Consider the following 13,098-nt stretch of genomic DNA (forward strand, 5'->3'; position numbering starts at 1 on the left):
TGGGGAAGAACCCAGGAGTAAGGAGGGAAGAAAAAGCTGGTCTTGACAGCTCCACACCAGGTGAAGTTTTGCTTCTTCCTGCACTGTCTCCAGAGCCAGTTTCACGAGAGACAATGGTTCCCAAATAAATGGCAAAATGACAGAGAAGGACCCATATGACCGACTGTGGGAGCAGATCATATGCTACACATGCTGCTAATTATTATCGGCATGTATTTACTTGATCTTCACAATAACACCAACAAACAGGTACTATTACCATATCCAGTGAAAGAAAACTGACTACCGGAGACATTAACTAACTTGCCCAGAGTCACTCAGCAGTGACCTGTTAGTGACTCTGGTCCAAACTAGTACCCCTCTGTAGCTGACAAGAGGAAAATTAACTCATCACACCAGCTTCCAATGGCAACTCTTTGGCTGCCTCTCAAAAGCAAAACCTACTGTGTCTGATGTTTGATAAGATGGACGGAGCCACCGTCATAATCACAGGATCGAATGTAAGCCTGTCTTCCTTCTCCGCTGTCCTGAGCCCAAAAGAGCCGCTTCTCAAATCTGTCCAGGGTCAGCGCAGCAATCCTCTCTGGTGTCTCCAGCAGGGTTTTCACATCCACGCCACTGAGAGCTGCTCTGTGAAGGCTGCTGGGCACCTCTGAAGACCAAAATATCAACCTGGGGATGCACACAGCACGCACAGCCATAAGTGAAGGAAGAGTCGCTAGAGTGGGGGCTCCCGCCGCTGGTGCCTGCCCACGGAGAGGCTGACCATTTTGAATGAGAATTCAAGAATGTGTGTGTATTTCCTATTGTGATTTCAAGTGTGAAAGAAAACTAAGCTCTTACAAAACACCAAACAGGGAAGAGTGTCTACAGAGTCCCACTCCAGCCACTTTTTTTTTTTTTTTTTTTGGAGAAAATGGTATCTCTGTATTGTCCAGAAGTCCGTTTGCCTTTCTGGTATTATGATTTGGGAATCTTGTTGAGGTTTGAAGTTCATTTCAGTTCACTTCAATTTCCTTAAAAACAACGACAACAACAACAGATTCTCACCTCTCTATTGGATCCACTGCTACATTGGCTGGCTGTTTTAAGGACCTCAGAAGAACGTGGGAACTGTTGCCTTTCATATCTGTCACGGTGATGGTTCCTTCCCGCTGATCTGCCCAGAGAATCTCCTCATCTATCCAATTTATGGCCATGCCAGAAACACTCTTCTCTACACGGCACACTGTCTGCAAAACCAAATTTCAATATTATAAATATTTATAACTCACAACGAAATTGCCCTGTGGTTGCACATGTGAAGTCTGTCACTTTAGTGTATGCCGTTGAATGTGTTCCCACATCTTTTATGTGATAAAATAGCCACCGAGTTTTTGTTTTGATTCAGCAACGGTACCCCTCTCCTTGTGAGTAGGCCATTTGTATTACAGCTTTGGGATAAAGAATTATCCTATGTATTACTGAAATTAAGCAATCGGCCACAATATATTAATAACTTCACAGATTCTTTTTTTTATGCTTACAGGCAGTTTATTCAATTGCACTTGGTAATGGGATCCCAACCTAAATTGGCCTTTAGGTCTTTCCAAGCTCTGGGTAAGCAGAACTTACCATTGGCTTTGAGCAGAGTCATGGAGTGGATTCCCCACCCTCTTTTGAAACAGGATCTCCTGTAGCCAGGTCTAGCCTGGAACCCTTTAACTCCAGATGACCTTGAACTCCAGACCCTCCTGCCTCTGTTTCTGGAGTGCTGGGATTACAGGTCTGCCCCCCTGACCTAGTTTATGCTCATCTGGGGCTCACACCCAGGGTTTTCTGTGAGGCCAGGCAGCTGAGCTGCAGCCACCGTCTCTAGAAGCAGCTTTGCTATGGGATCCCATTTTCTCCTGCCTCACCCTTCTTCCTTGAGAGCCCTTTCATCTTGCTCCAGTGGCACCAGAGAAGCAGGGGTCCTCTTTGGGCTGTCCCTCCCATCTTCTTGAAAGAACCAAACAAAAGAGTCTGTATCTGTGAGTCCAGCCTGGGCCAGACAAGCTAGTTCTCTTGGGGCTTGGAAGGCTCAAGGTAGGAGGAAGCCTTGGCTTCTCGGCCCACAGGTTCTGGCGGTGTCATAACCCTACCCTTGCAATAGGTGCAGTGATGTAGGACGTGGCCGAGCGTGAGGCTTGGTAGAGGCAGCATAGTCTCAAAGCCGTGCTGGATCTCAGAACCGGCCAGCCAAGCCCTTCACCGACCGAGCTCACATTAGTTCCTCCATTTCAATTGTTTTCGCATTCGGCACGTGCTCCTCTTTTCATACTGTTTTAAACACAGGAGCCGGGATAACGGTGAGTTCTTAGGCATCAGGTCAATCCTTCCTAAGGATTTGACATAAATCCACAACTGCTTATGTTTTTTTCTCTGTTTGGTGACAGGGAGCCTCCAAATTCTCAGATTTTCATGCTGTTCTAGCAGATGGCTGGAGAATACCAACAGCCAAACTTGTTGAAGTGAGACTAGCCAGTATTAGAGATGTCCTAAAACAGATTTGCCCCTAATTGAAGCTTTTAGGAATAATTGAAAGGACAGAGGTTTGTTTTGAAAGAAAAAAGAAAAACTCCCAACAATGAGCCCTTTGTGTTGGGAATAAACGCTGGAGGTTCCGCTAATCACCTGCTCTCAGTAATCCATCCCCAGTGCGCATTCCTCCAGGGACTCACTGCCGGGTTCTACCAGTTGAAGAAAAAGATTAAGGGTCTTTTGTATGTACTTGAAATACAACACTTTTTTTTTTTATCTGTCCTTGGCTTCATTTTTTCCCCCAGAGTACAAATACTTTGAGAATACAAAGGCATTTTTTTCTTCCTAAATGCCAGGCAATTTCTTTCCCTACACAAGGAAAAAATGCACGCAGATAAAACAGATGTTATTGACCTCAGCACTATTGACACGTGAAGTTAGACAGGCCTTCACTGTGGGGCTGTCCCACAGAGAGAGGACGTTGAGTGACAGCCATGCCCTGGGCCCACCAGATGCCTGCAGCATCTTTACCCTCCTGGCTTACTCATGTGCGACAACCAAAAAGAATTTGGTCAGATATTCATAGAGGGACTGTCTGAGGTACAAAATCAATATGCAAATAACATCTTCACAATGACTGACTGAACAAAATCAGATGTGTTCAAAGTTACATTTATTTCCTCGTGTTCTTCTTTAGAGGCTTACAAACATCAATTGTCAGTTTAATCAATAGTTTAGAAACACAGGGGCAGATTAAATGCCTCTATTTAACACACGCATTTGAACCATAATGCGTTTTCATTTATCTTCCCATCCAAGTTCTGAGTACTGTTTTTTTGGTTTTTTTTTTTTTTTTTTCTTTTTCGAGGCAGGGTTTCTCTGTGGTTTTGGAGCCTGTCCTCTGAGTACTGTTTAGCTCATGAGATCAGGTGTGCTCAGAGTGGTATAGCCTTAGATAAATTATCTGTACATTAAACATTCAGTCTGTCATATTTGTCAGCTTTTGTGTAAACTCCTGACATACTGTTCATGATAATGGGACTTTTACCTCTTGTCTTGACCCGTTCAGAAAAACTCTTCGCAAAAGTTGTCTCTCTAAGTCCACCCAATAGAGTCTCTCCTCCTTGTAATGAAAATCCATGATCGCCGGGATGCCAGCATCCACCACCAATTGCTGGTGATTTGTTCCTTCTGGGTCAATCCGGGAGATACTGCTTCCATGTGAGAAAATTAGGAGGGGTGCAGGACCTAAGGGGAGAAAGAAGTCAACTTGCAGATTCTCAGTGATATTTGAACTGATCCATATAAAATACTTCCCATGACAATTCATATATGTAGTTAATCCTACATATATTATCTATGTTGTGTTATGTTATGTATATTGCGTTATATGCCATATATTAATTACATATACTATGTATGCAGTTAATTCTGCATATAACTTAAATTTATAGTCTTGTATTTTAAATAAAAACTACTCTATACAGAATAAGGGGTCCTTATAGATTTCTATAAGCCATCTTCTTTTTAAGGGGGATTATAAGAAATGTGCATTGCCAAATTATGAAAAAAAAAGAATTATTTAAAGAGAAATATATGTTCAACTAATGTACACTTATTATGCACAAAAAAGAAACAAGGTAAGGCTTTCTATCATAGAAAGAAAGTCTGTGTGAATATTGAATTCAGTCATATAAGCTGGGAATAAAATTATTGTATTGTTACTTTGTGTTGCTATCACCAACATGCCTGATAGGTTTGCTTTGGGTCACAGTTTCAGGGCACTCGGAACAATTATGGTGGGGAGGAAAGGCTAGGGCATCTCAGTTCACGGCAGCAAGAGTGTGTGGAGGAGGATGTTCACATCATGGTGACCAGAAGATGGAGACCATGACAGCAACAAGGGACTGACTCTAAGCCTGGCTACCTACTGCGGCCGGCCAGGCCATGCCTTCTAAATGTTCCTCAGCCCCGCAAATACTACAGACCTTGAGGACCAACGGCTCAAAGCATGAACTTACAGGGAACATTTCAGACTCAAACCATAACAATTCTAAACACTGTCGTGGAAATAGATGCTCTTTCTTCCTGCCTCCTCCTGTGGCCAGAGCTGTCAAGTAATGAATGGTGGAGAGCAGAGGGAACTCCTAAGAGGAAGCAGAAGATGTTGGAACGCTAGCTTCCAACTGTCAGGAAACATGGCGAGGGTGAGGAAGAATTAGAGTATTCTGGAGAAATGAGGGAGGAGTCCTGAGGTGATTGGCTTCTTGTTGCCAGAGACTCTGTGAGGAGAAACAGCAAGCAGGCAGGCATAGGGGTGGGTATCCAGACAGGGCCAACAGAGGAAAGAGGAGGACCCGGGGCCCTTGTGGGAACCTAGTCTGTTTGGATCCTCACCTTCCTAGACCTGGATGGAGGGGGGAGGACCTTGGACTTCCCACAGGGCAGAGAACCCTGACTGCTCTTTGGACTGGAGGGGGGAGGGGTAACTAGAGGGAGGAAAGGGAGGGAAATGGGAGGAGGTGAAAATTTGTAACAATAATAATAATAATAATAATAAAGAAAAAAACCACCCAAGTCAATGTCTGTCAAATGAAGCTCCAGCCTTGGGCTTCTCCTGTCCCGAGTGTCTAAAGCGGTTGTATGCCCTTTCTCAGGGTCTTCTGTCTTTCCCTGTCATTCAATTCTTTGTCCATTCCCCTAGACAAATGTTGATATCCCTGTTACAGACAGGCTACAGTAGCCATAAAATACAGATGGAAATTCTCTAATCTAAAATTCTAACATTCCAAATGCCCCTAAAATTGCAAACTCTGATGGTCATCAGCATGACATCATAAGTGGAAAACTTGATACCTGATCACACAGGAAGACGAAGAATTTTGTATAATGTCACCTTCAGGCTTCATGTGTAAGTGATGGCCCCCTGGAGATTTGGATGCTGCTCCCAACAGATCTCAGTATGTATGTGCAAATATTCCAAAAACCCAAAAGAATCTAAAACATGTCTGCCCCCCAAGTCACCTTTGAATATAAGACTAACCCCAATGCTACATCTACTCTCAAGAGTTAGTCTCTATTTATCCGGGATTTATTTCAGTGGGACCCTTGCATTTCTATTTACACGATCTTTGCGGTAGACCTCCCTGGTCCCAGCAGTACCTTGCTCTGGGCCTTAACCACTGTGCCTGGAGTCCTTCCCTATTTAGATCAAGGTCACCTGGCACTTTGACTTGCCAGCTCTCAGTATCTGCGTGGGAACCCAGTGCCTTCTTTGGAAACCACAGCATGAATTACTGGATGGGTTTGTCTTTTATGTTATGAAATGAATCAAATAGCAGTCTCATTTCCTGGACTGAGGCTGGTTCCTAGTCTCTCCTGACCATTTCTAAATGCTATCACCCTGCATTTAGAAAATGATGGAACTCTTGAGGCAAGGGGACAATCAGAGGACAATTCTAACATTCTTGCGACCTTTATTGCTGTCCTTGTTCTATTCTGCTAAGCCTTCATACTGTAATGGAATTTATTAAATGACTTCATTTTCCTAAGGATTGAGCATGATGGGTTAGCAGGCTCTAACTCAACTAGAAAGCGTTATCTTCATTTCAGTGGATACAACACAAGAGAGATGCAAAAGGAACATGGGAGTATCAGGTCAGGAGAATCTGAATTGATGTCTCTACAGATGTCTAAGAGAAGGAACTCAAAGCTGTTTCTGATATCTTTATGTCAATACTAGCCCTCTGCACAGAGAGGAATGGTCCATGCTTGGTTACCACTGAAACCATAAAAGCCCCGAGACACCATCAAAAACATGGAAAGGGCACAGACTGAGGGACAAGCGGCTTTGTGTAATGATGACTTTTGTTGTCATCTTGTTTGGGTTAAAATATGTGGGAGCCTAGGCAGTTTGGATGCTCACCTTACTAGACCTGGATTGAGGTGGGTGGTCCTTGGACTTCCCACAGAGCAGGGAACCCTGATGACTCTTTGGGCTGACGAGGGAGGGGGGACTTGATTGGGGGAGGGGGAGGGAAATGGGAGGCAGCGGTGGGGAAGAGACAGAAATCTTAAATAAATAAATAAATAAATAAATAAATAAATAAATAAAAATATATAGATCGGAGGTAAGTGAAGCACACTCCTGGCTGCGTTCTGCAAGCCCACTTCTCGAGCCAGTGAGGTCAGTCTCCTCTAGCTGATCCAATGCGTTAGACTCTCAGTGGACAACTCATTATTTGGGGGCAGTGACCATAGAAAGGGGGACAGTAGGGCTGCACCATTGTGCTATGGAGCCCTGGCCTCTTCCTCTGTTGCCATTTCTGCTTCCTGACAGCTGCGAGGAGGAGAACAGCTCCTGCCATATGTTCCCGCTATCATGATGCTCTGCCTCACAGTGGATCCTAAAACACACAGCGAACAAGCACAGATGGGAAACTCTGAGCCTCTGACCCAGATAAATCTTTGTCCTGAGCAGGCACTCTGGACATAGCTGCACAAAAGCCTCGCTCACACACCCATCTTCTCATGCTTGCTGGCAAGGCTCTCAGAACATCTCACGGAATTTCTCCTGCCTGTCAGATTCTTAGAGAAAGGAGAACGAAACCGCACATGACAAAACACTTGGTTAATGATCCCAGTCTACACGTCAGGAACTTTCTGTCGTACGTTTGCACGGCCCACGCTTTACTATGTAGATTTGTGCCACTGTTTCAATGGGAAACCAAGAACTAGAATGTTGGCACATGTCGTCTCATAGAGGAAAGGCAGCCTGAGCTTAGAGCTGCGAACTTGTGAACCACAATGGGATACAGGCCTGCAGATCTATAGCCAAGGGTCTTCTCAGGGACACATAGCATGCCTTTTCTAGAAATAACAATTTATCAAACACATCAGACTAATTTTTAATGCATCGATCTATTGATGTGATCAGTAAAAGGTTGCATTTATTTACGTTGCTCCATAAATAGTTTGCAGGTTGGAGGGGGGGCATACTCACCATTTAATATTCCTCGTCCCAGATTATGGTCGGATTCTTTGCATATAACAGGCACTCGAAACAGTCTTTGAGCAAATTAATGGATTAATGAGGAAATAGGGGCTGGAGAAACAGCTCGGTGGTGAAGAGTACCGACTGCTCTCCCGGAGGAGACTGAGTGTTCATTTCCTGGCCACCCAGACTTGAATCATCACACAGAAATTATATGAATTATAGCACTGTTTGGTCGATGGCTCAGTTGTATCTTTTAGCTAGCTCTAACATCTTGAATGAACTCATTTCTATTAATCTGTGTATCACCATGTGGTTGTGGCTTACTGGTAAGGTTCTGGTGTCTTTCTCCTTCAGCAGCTACATGGCGTCTCCTTGACTCTGCCTACTCTATTTCTATATCTCTGATCAGATTTTCCTCCCGGCTTTACTCTGCTAAGCCACTGGCCAAGACAGCTTTATTCTTCAACCAATATAAGCAACACATACACAGAAGGACATCCCATGTCACTGGGTTCTATCCCAAGCACCTACAAGGCAGTTCACGACTGTCTGTAACTACAGTCCTGGGGATCCAGTGCCCTCTTCTGGCCTCTGTGGACATTGTATACATGTGTTGCACAGATATACATGTACACAACACTTACACATAAAATAAAATAATTTTTTAAAAATCAAGAAATAATTGTATTTTATTTATTTTCTGGAATTTTCCCAGTAGACAAAGAGACTAAATTCGTACAAGTATGGTTCAACATAGGACAGTTATTTTAATGACTTGATTACCAGCACCAGAATTAGGGGCTTATAACTGCCTGCAATGCCAGGTCCAGAGGACTCTGTCTCTGGCCTGTGCATACCTGCACTCACGTGTGCAGGTCTCTCTCTCTCTCTCTCTCTCTCTCTCTCTCTCTCTCTCTCTCTATCTCTATCTCTATCTCCACCCCCCACACACACAATTTTAAAGCTTAAAGAAAAAGTCTTAATGTAGCCATGCAGTGGTGGCACACGCCTTTGATCCCAGCACTCAGGAGGCAGAGGCAGGAGGATCTCTGTGAGTTTGAGGCCAGCCTGGCCTACAGAGCTAGTTCCAGGATAGCTAGGGCTGTTACACAGAGAAACCCCGTCTCAAAAAAACCAAATCAAACCAAAATCTTAATACGACGTAAAGCACTGCTGCTCAGCTGTTTATTCCCGCTTCCTTGCTCCTGTCCTACAAACCCACCCTCCTACCACCACCCAGTGGGAGTCCTCATTTTATTCAGGTGAATGGGAACTGCATAATTTCCCTTTTTGACCTGGCATTGATCATCTTTTCATGGGTAACAGACCACCCTTGCATCTTTTCTGTTAAGTGTCTAAATCCTTTGTCTGTTCTTAAATTGTTATTATTGAAGTTTTTTAAAAAATACATTTTGATCTCATTTGCCAGGCTGCAGCCAAAGGAGAAGGGGATAAGTAAGGATGAGTAATAACAAAGCAGACTGCCCACAAACCCTGTAAAGCACCCAGGAAACAAATGGCTACAAAAGAGACTCTAAGAGTGCGCCCTCTACTAGAGGGGTGGAGAAAACCCATTCTTACAGGCCTGGGACTGAGGCACCAGAAACCAGACGCTATCAGAAGGCCACTGGACTTCCAGTGCCTAGTGTGAGAAATTGCTGAGGACTTCAAAACAGATCTGCACTTCCGTAGTGCAGCTTTTGGTAGTTTACAAGAGGCAAGTTTGAAGATACCAACCTGTGCGCTATGCATGCCAAACTTGTAACAATTATGCTAAAAGATTTCCAGCTAGCAACGCAGAGCACGTGCTTTAAGACTCCACTAGTGGGGGCTGGAGAGATGGCTCAGAGGTTAAGAGCACTGACTGCTCTTCCTAGAGGTTCTGAGTTCATTTCCCAGCAACCACATGGTGGCTCACAACCACCTGTAATGAGATCTGGTGCCCTCTTCTGGCCCACAGGCATACATGCAGACAGAACACTGTATACATAATTAATAAATAAATAAATAAATAAATAAATAAATAAATAGATCTTTTTTAAAAAAGACCCCACTAGTAAGAGGAATATTCCATTCTCAAAATGATAATAATAATTTCATTCTCAAAATAATAATAATAATTCCATTCTCAAAATAATAATTTTCCCTCTTCTTCCTGTTTTTAGTGTTTTCTGTTTTCAGTGGTTCTGAATGTTACGTATTTTTTCCATAGAGTCACAGGTACCTAAGTATATGATTGTGATTGGAAAAATAGGTGACAGGAATCATGTATTGGAAGTTTTTCCATTTTTGTTTGTGTGTGGATTTCTAATATAAACAGAAGCTGTGAAACATTAATGCAAGCAAAATGTTTCCGTGAACACATTTCAACAGTCCGACTTTACAACAATTATCAATAAACAATGTTAAAATTTTCTGGACATTTGGATTTTAAAAAAAAAGACGTAGATTTCTTCTCGATGGCAACTACATGGTGTTTGTAGCGGTTTTATCTCACAGTAGATTGCATCCATTCGCTATGCTGTTCTATCTGAGCTGTCCTACATGCATGTACAGTTTTAGTGTTGGCTGTCTTCGGTGCTGTTCCTGTATGTTTACTATCAGAATACACTGAGCTATATAAAAATACTTTTGTGATGCCTTCTGAAATAGGCAACTGCAGGCATTTTCTTCAGCAGGCCTTCGTTTCCACTGTTTCGTCAGCACCTTCTGCGGAGCTGAATCTTAAATTCTGACAAAGTACAATTCACCAATTTTTCTTCGATAAATTCTGTTCTTAGTATCATTTCCCAGAAGTCTTTGCTTAACCCTGGGACCGAGGTGTCTCCTTCTAAAGGTCTCGTAGCTTTGCATCTTGAATTCAGATCTCTAACACATTTTGAGTCCACTTTTGTGTAGACTGCATACTTAGGATCCAGGTTCAACGTGTTGTTTACAGATACTCAAGCAGGGGGACATCTAGATGTCTAAATGGCGCTGCACAATTTAGTAAAAAGATTCATTTTCTGTAAACTTGCTTTTGTGCCTTGGTGAAAGATCAAATGACTCTGTGAACCCATATCTGGGTTTTACTGTCTGTTCCATTAAGTCACATGCCTGTCTCTTGGCCAGTTCCACAATCAAGATAACTAGGAAAAAACTCTTCCAAAAATGCAGTTTTGAGAAACAGTGGATTCTATTGTAATGCTCTGTGCCATAAAGAAAATTTCATTTTAAGTGAATAGTTTTAAAAAAAAAACCTCTCTGCTTTTCAATATAAATTATGCTCAACTTAAAGACCATGATAACTATACTCAACTGGATTCATCAACATCAAGAATTAGAAAAGTTTTTCCAGGCCTAGAAAGGTAACGCGGTGGGTAAAGTGCTTGCCGGCAAGCAGGAAGACCCAAGTTCAAGTCCCCAGAACCCACACAGTCAGATGCAGCAGTACACTTTTGGATTTCCTGTCCTCCTATAGGGAAATGAGAGATGGCAATAAGGCTAGGTAGCCTGGCATATATGGCCGTGAACTTCAAAGAGACCGTGTCTGAAACAAGGTGGAAGGTGAAATCCAACATCCTAGGATATCCTTTGACATGAGTTCCATGTCACATATGTGCCCATCCACAGAAAAACACACACACACACATGCATATAATCCCCTCACATACATGTATACACAAAGACAGTTTCTGGATGTTTTAACCACACATTTTACCCTCTGAGCCATCATCTCCCAAGCCCCAAGAAACTTTCTAAAAATAACTTATTTATTTATGTATTTTATGTATTTGAGTCTCTATTTGCAAGTACGCCTGCACGACAGAAGAGGGCATCAGATCTTATTATAGATGGTTGTGAGCTGCCATGTGATTGCTGGGAATTGAAGTCAGGTCCTCCGGAGAAACAGCCAGTGTTCATAACCACTGGGCCATCTCTCCAACCCCCAAGAAACTCTTCTTAATCCAATTAGAATTAAGAATACTTTTTGGCAAGGAGAACCAATAAAATCATTACATGGGTGGACTTTTAACAGCATGTTTTATCGATGTGGGTTATGACTTTGCAGGACATGAGCCTAGGGTCCTGAACTGTATTAGAGGACCCTCATGAGCTGCTGCTGGCTCTGTGTGGACTTCAGCCTCTGCCTGCAGTAGGAGAGGTCAGCTGTGTGACCTTTGAAGGTCTTGTGACCTTGACACTCATCACTTGGATTTCTAGCTGCCTGCAGTGTCTGCCCTGTAAAAACCAGTGGCTTCCGTGCTTGAGGTAGTTTTGGAAAGAAGCTCAAGCTTGGGCTAACTTCCTGGATAAATATCATCACTCTCAACCACTACACTGCATGAAATATGTCCTTCCATTTGCTTCTTTAATCTTCAAATAGTGAAATGAAATGTGATTTCATTAAGATCTCTGTTAACAGCACTAGGAGGCTGAGGCAGGGGGATCTCTGAGTTTGAGATCAACTTGATCTATGGAGCCAGTTCCAGGACAGCCAGGGCTACACAGAGAAACTCTAATCTTGTGGGAAAAGGAGAAAGAAAGAAAGAAAGAAAGAAAGAAAGAAAGAAAGAAAGAAAGAAAGAAAGAAAGAAAGAAAGAAAGAAAGAAAGAAGAAAGGGAAGGAAGGAAGGACAACAACAGCAAAACAAAAATAATCTCTGTTAGAGAAAAGATTTTAAAATAACCTAAAATAAACAGCTTCTACCAGTAGCATTTAATGTTCACTATCCCAACGAAGATCTAGAAATTAATCAATTTCTTAAAATCTTTTAAAATTTTTGATATAAAATTTGACGTGGATTTCTTTATAACTAATACAATTGCTTTTCTTTTTTGTTACTTTTAAATAATGTTCCTCAAATTGCAAGGCTAAACATATAAATACTTGCCAATATCTAGATACTTGTCACAAGTGTCCTTAGACCAAAAGATTTGTCTGTTTTTTTTTTTTTTTTTGAGACAGAGTCTTACTATGTAGACCAAACTGGTCTTGAACTCACAGAGATACATCTGCCTCTGCCTCTGGAGCACTGAGATTTTAAAGGCGTATGCAACCACGCGTGACCCAGACCAAAATATTTCCAAAACAGAAGAAGAAAAATATTCCAAGATGTCAAGCCTATTCCTCAACTCTAATTTCATTGTTCTCTGTCCCAGTTTGGCTACTGAGTTCTGGGCTGCGACTGTACACAAAGCTCTGAAAACATACAGAAAAATACTTTAAGTAAGCATTTTACTTGAAATGTTGACAGCTAATGTGATCACAGTAAGAATAAGTATTTATAAAAACACTTTGCTTTTCCCTGATCGCTAAGGAGGTTGAGCATGACCTTAAGTGTCTTTTGGCCATTTGAACTTCTTCTGTTGAGAATTCTCTGTTCAGATCAGTGCCCCATTTTTTAATTGGGTTAATTAGCATTTTAAAGTCTAGTTTCTTGAGTTCTTTATATATTTTGGAGATCAGACCTTTGCCTGTTGCGGGGTTGGTGAAGATCTTCTCCCAGTCAGTGGGTTGCCTTTTTGTCTTAGTGACAGTGTCCTTTGCTTTACAGAAGCTTCTCAGTTTCAGTAGGTCCCATTTATTCAATGTTGCCCTTAATGTCTGTGCTGCTGGG

General features: G+C 42.4%; 1 protein-coding gene across 1 annotated transcript in view; it reads right to left on the reverse strand.

Moving 5' to 3' along the window:
* The window catches only part of Egf (epidermal growth factor), a 72,645-nt gene that overhangs the window by 52,758 nt on the left and 6,789 nt on the right, over nt 1–13,098 (reverse strand). Inside the window, 3 exon segments of the mRNA XM_050155496.1 lie at nt 445–672; nt 1,051–1,232; nt 3,551–3,750. Of these exon segments, the coding sequence (XP_050011453.1) occupies nt 445–672; nt 1,051–1,232; nt 3,551–3,750 (610 nt within the window).

The sequence above is a fragment of the Alexandromys fortis genome, unplaced genomic scaffold (assembly GCF_014885135.2).
Source record: "Alexandromys fortis isolate MF-2015 unplaced genomic scaffold, M_Fortis_MF-2015_v1.1 scaffold_19, whole genome shotgun sequence".
NCBI lineage: Eukaryota > Metazoa > Chordata > Mammalia > Rodentia > Cricetidae > Alexandromys > Alexandromys fortis.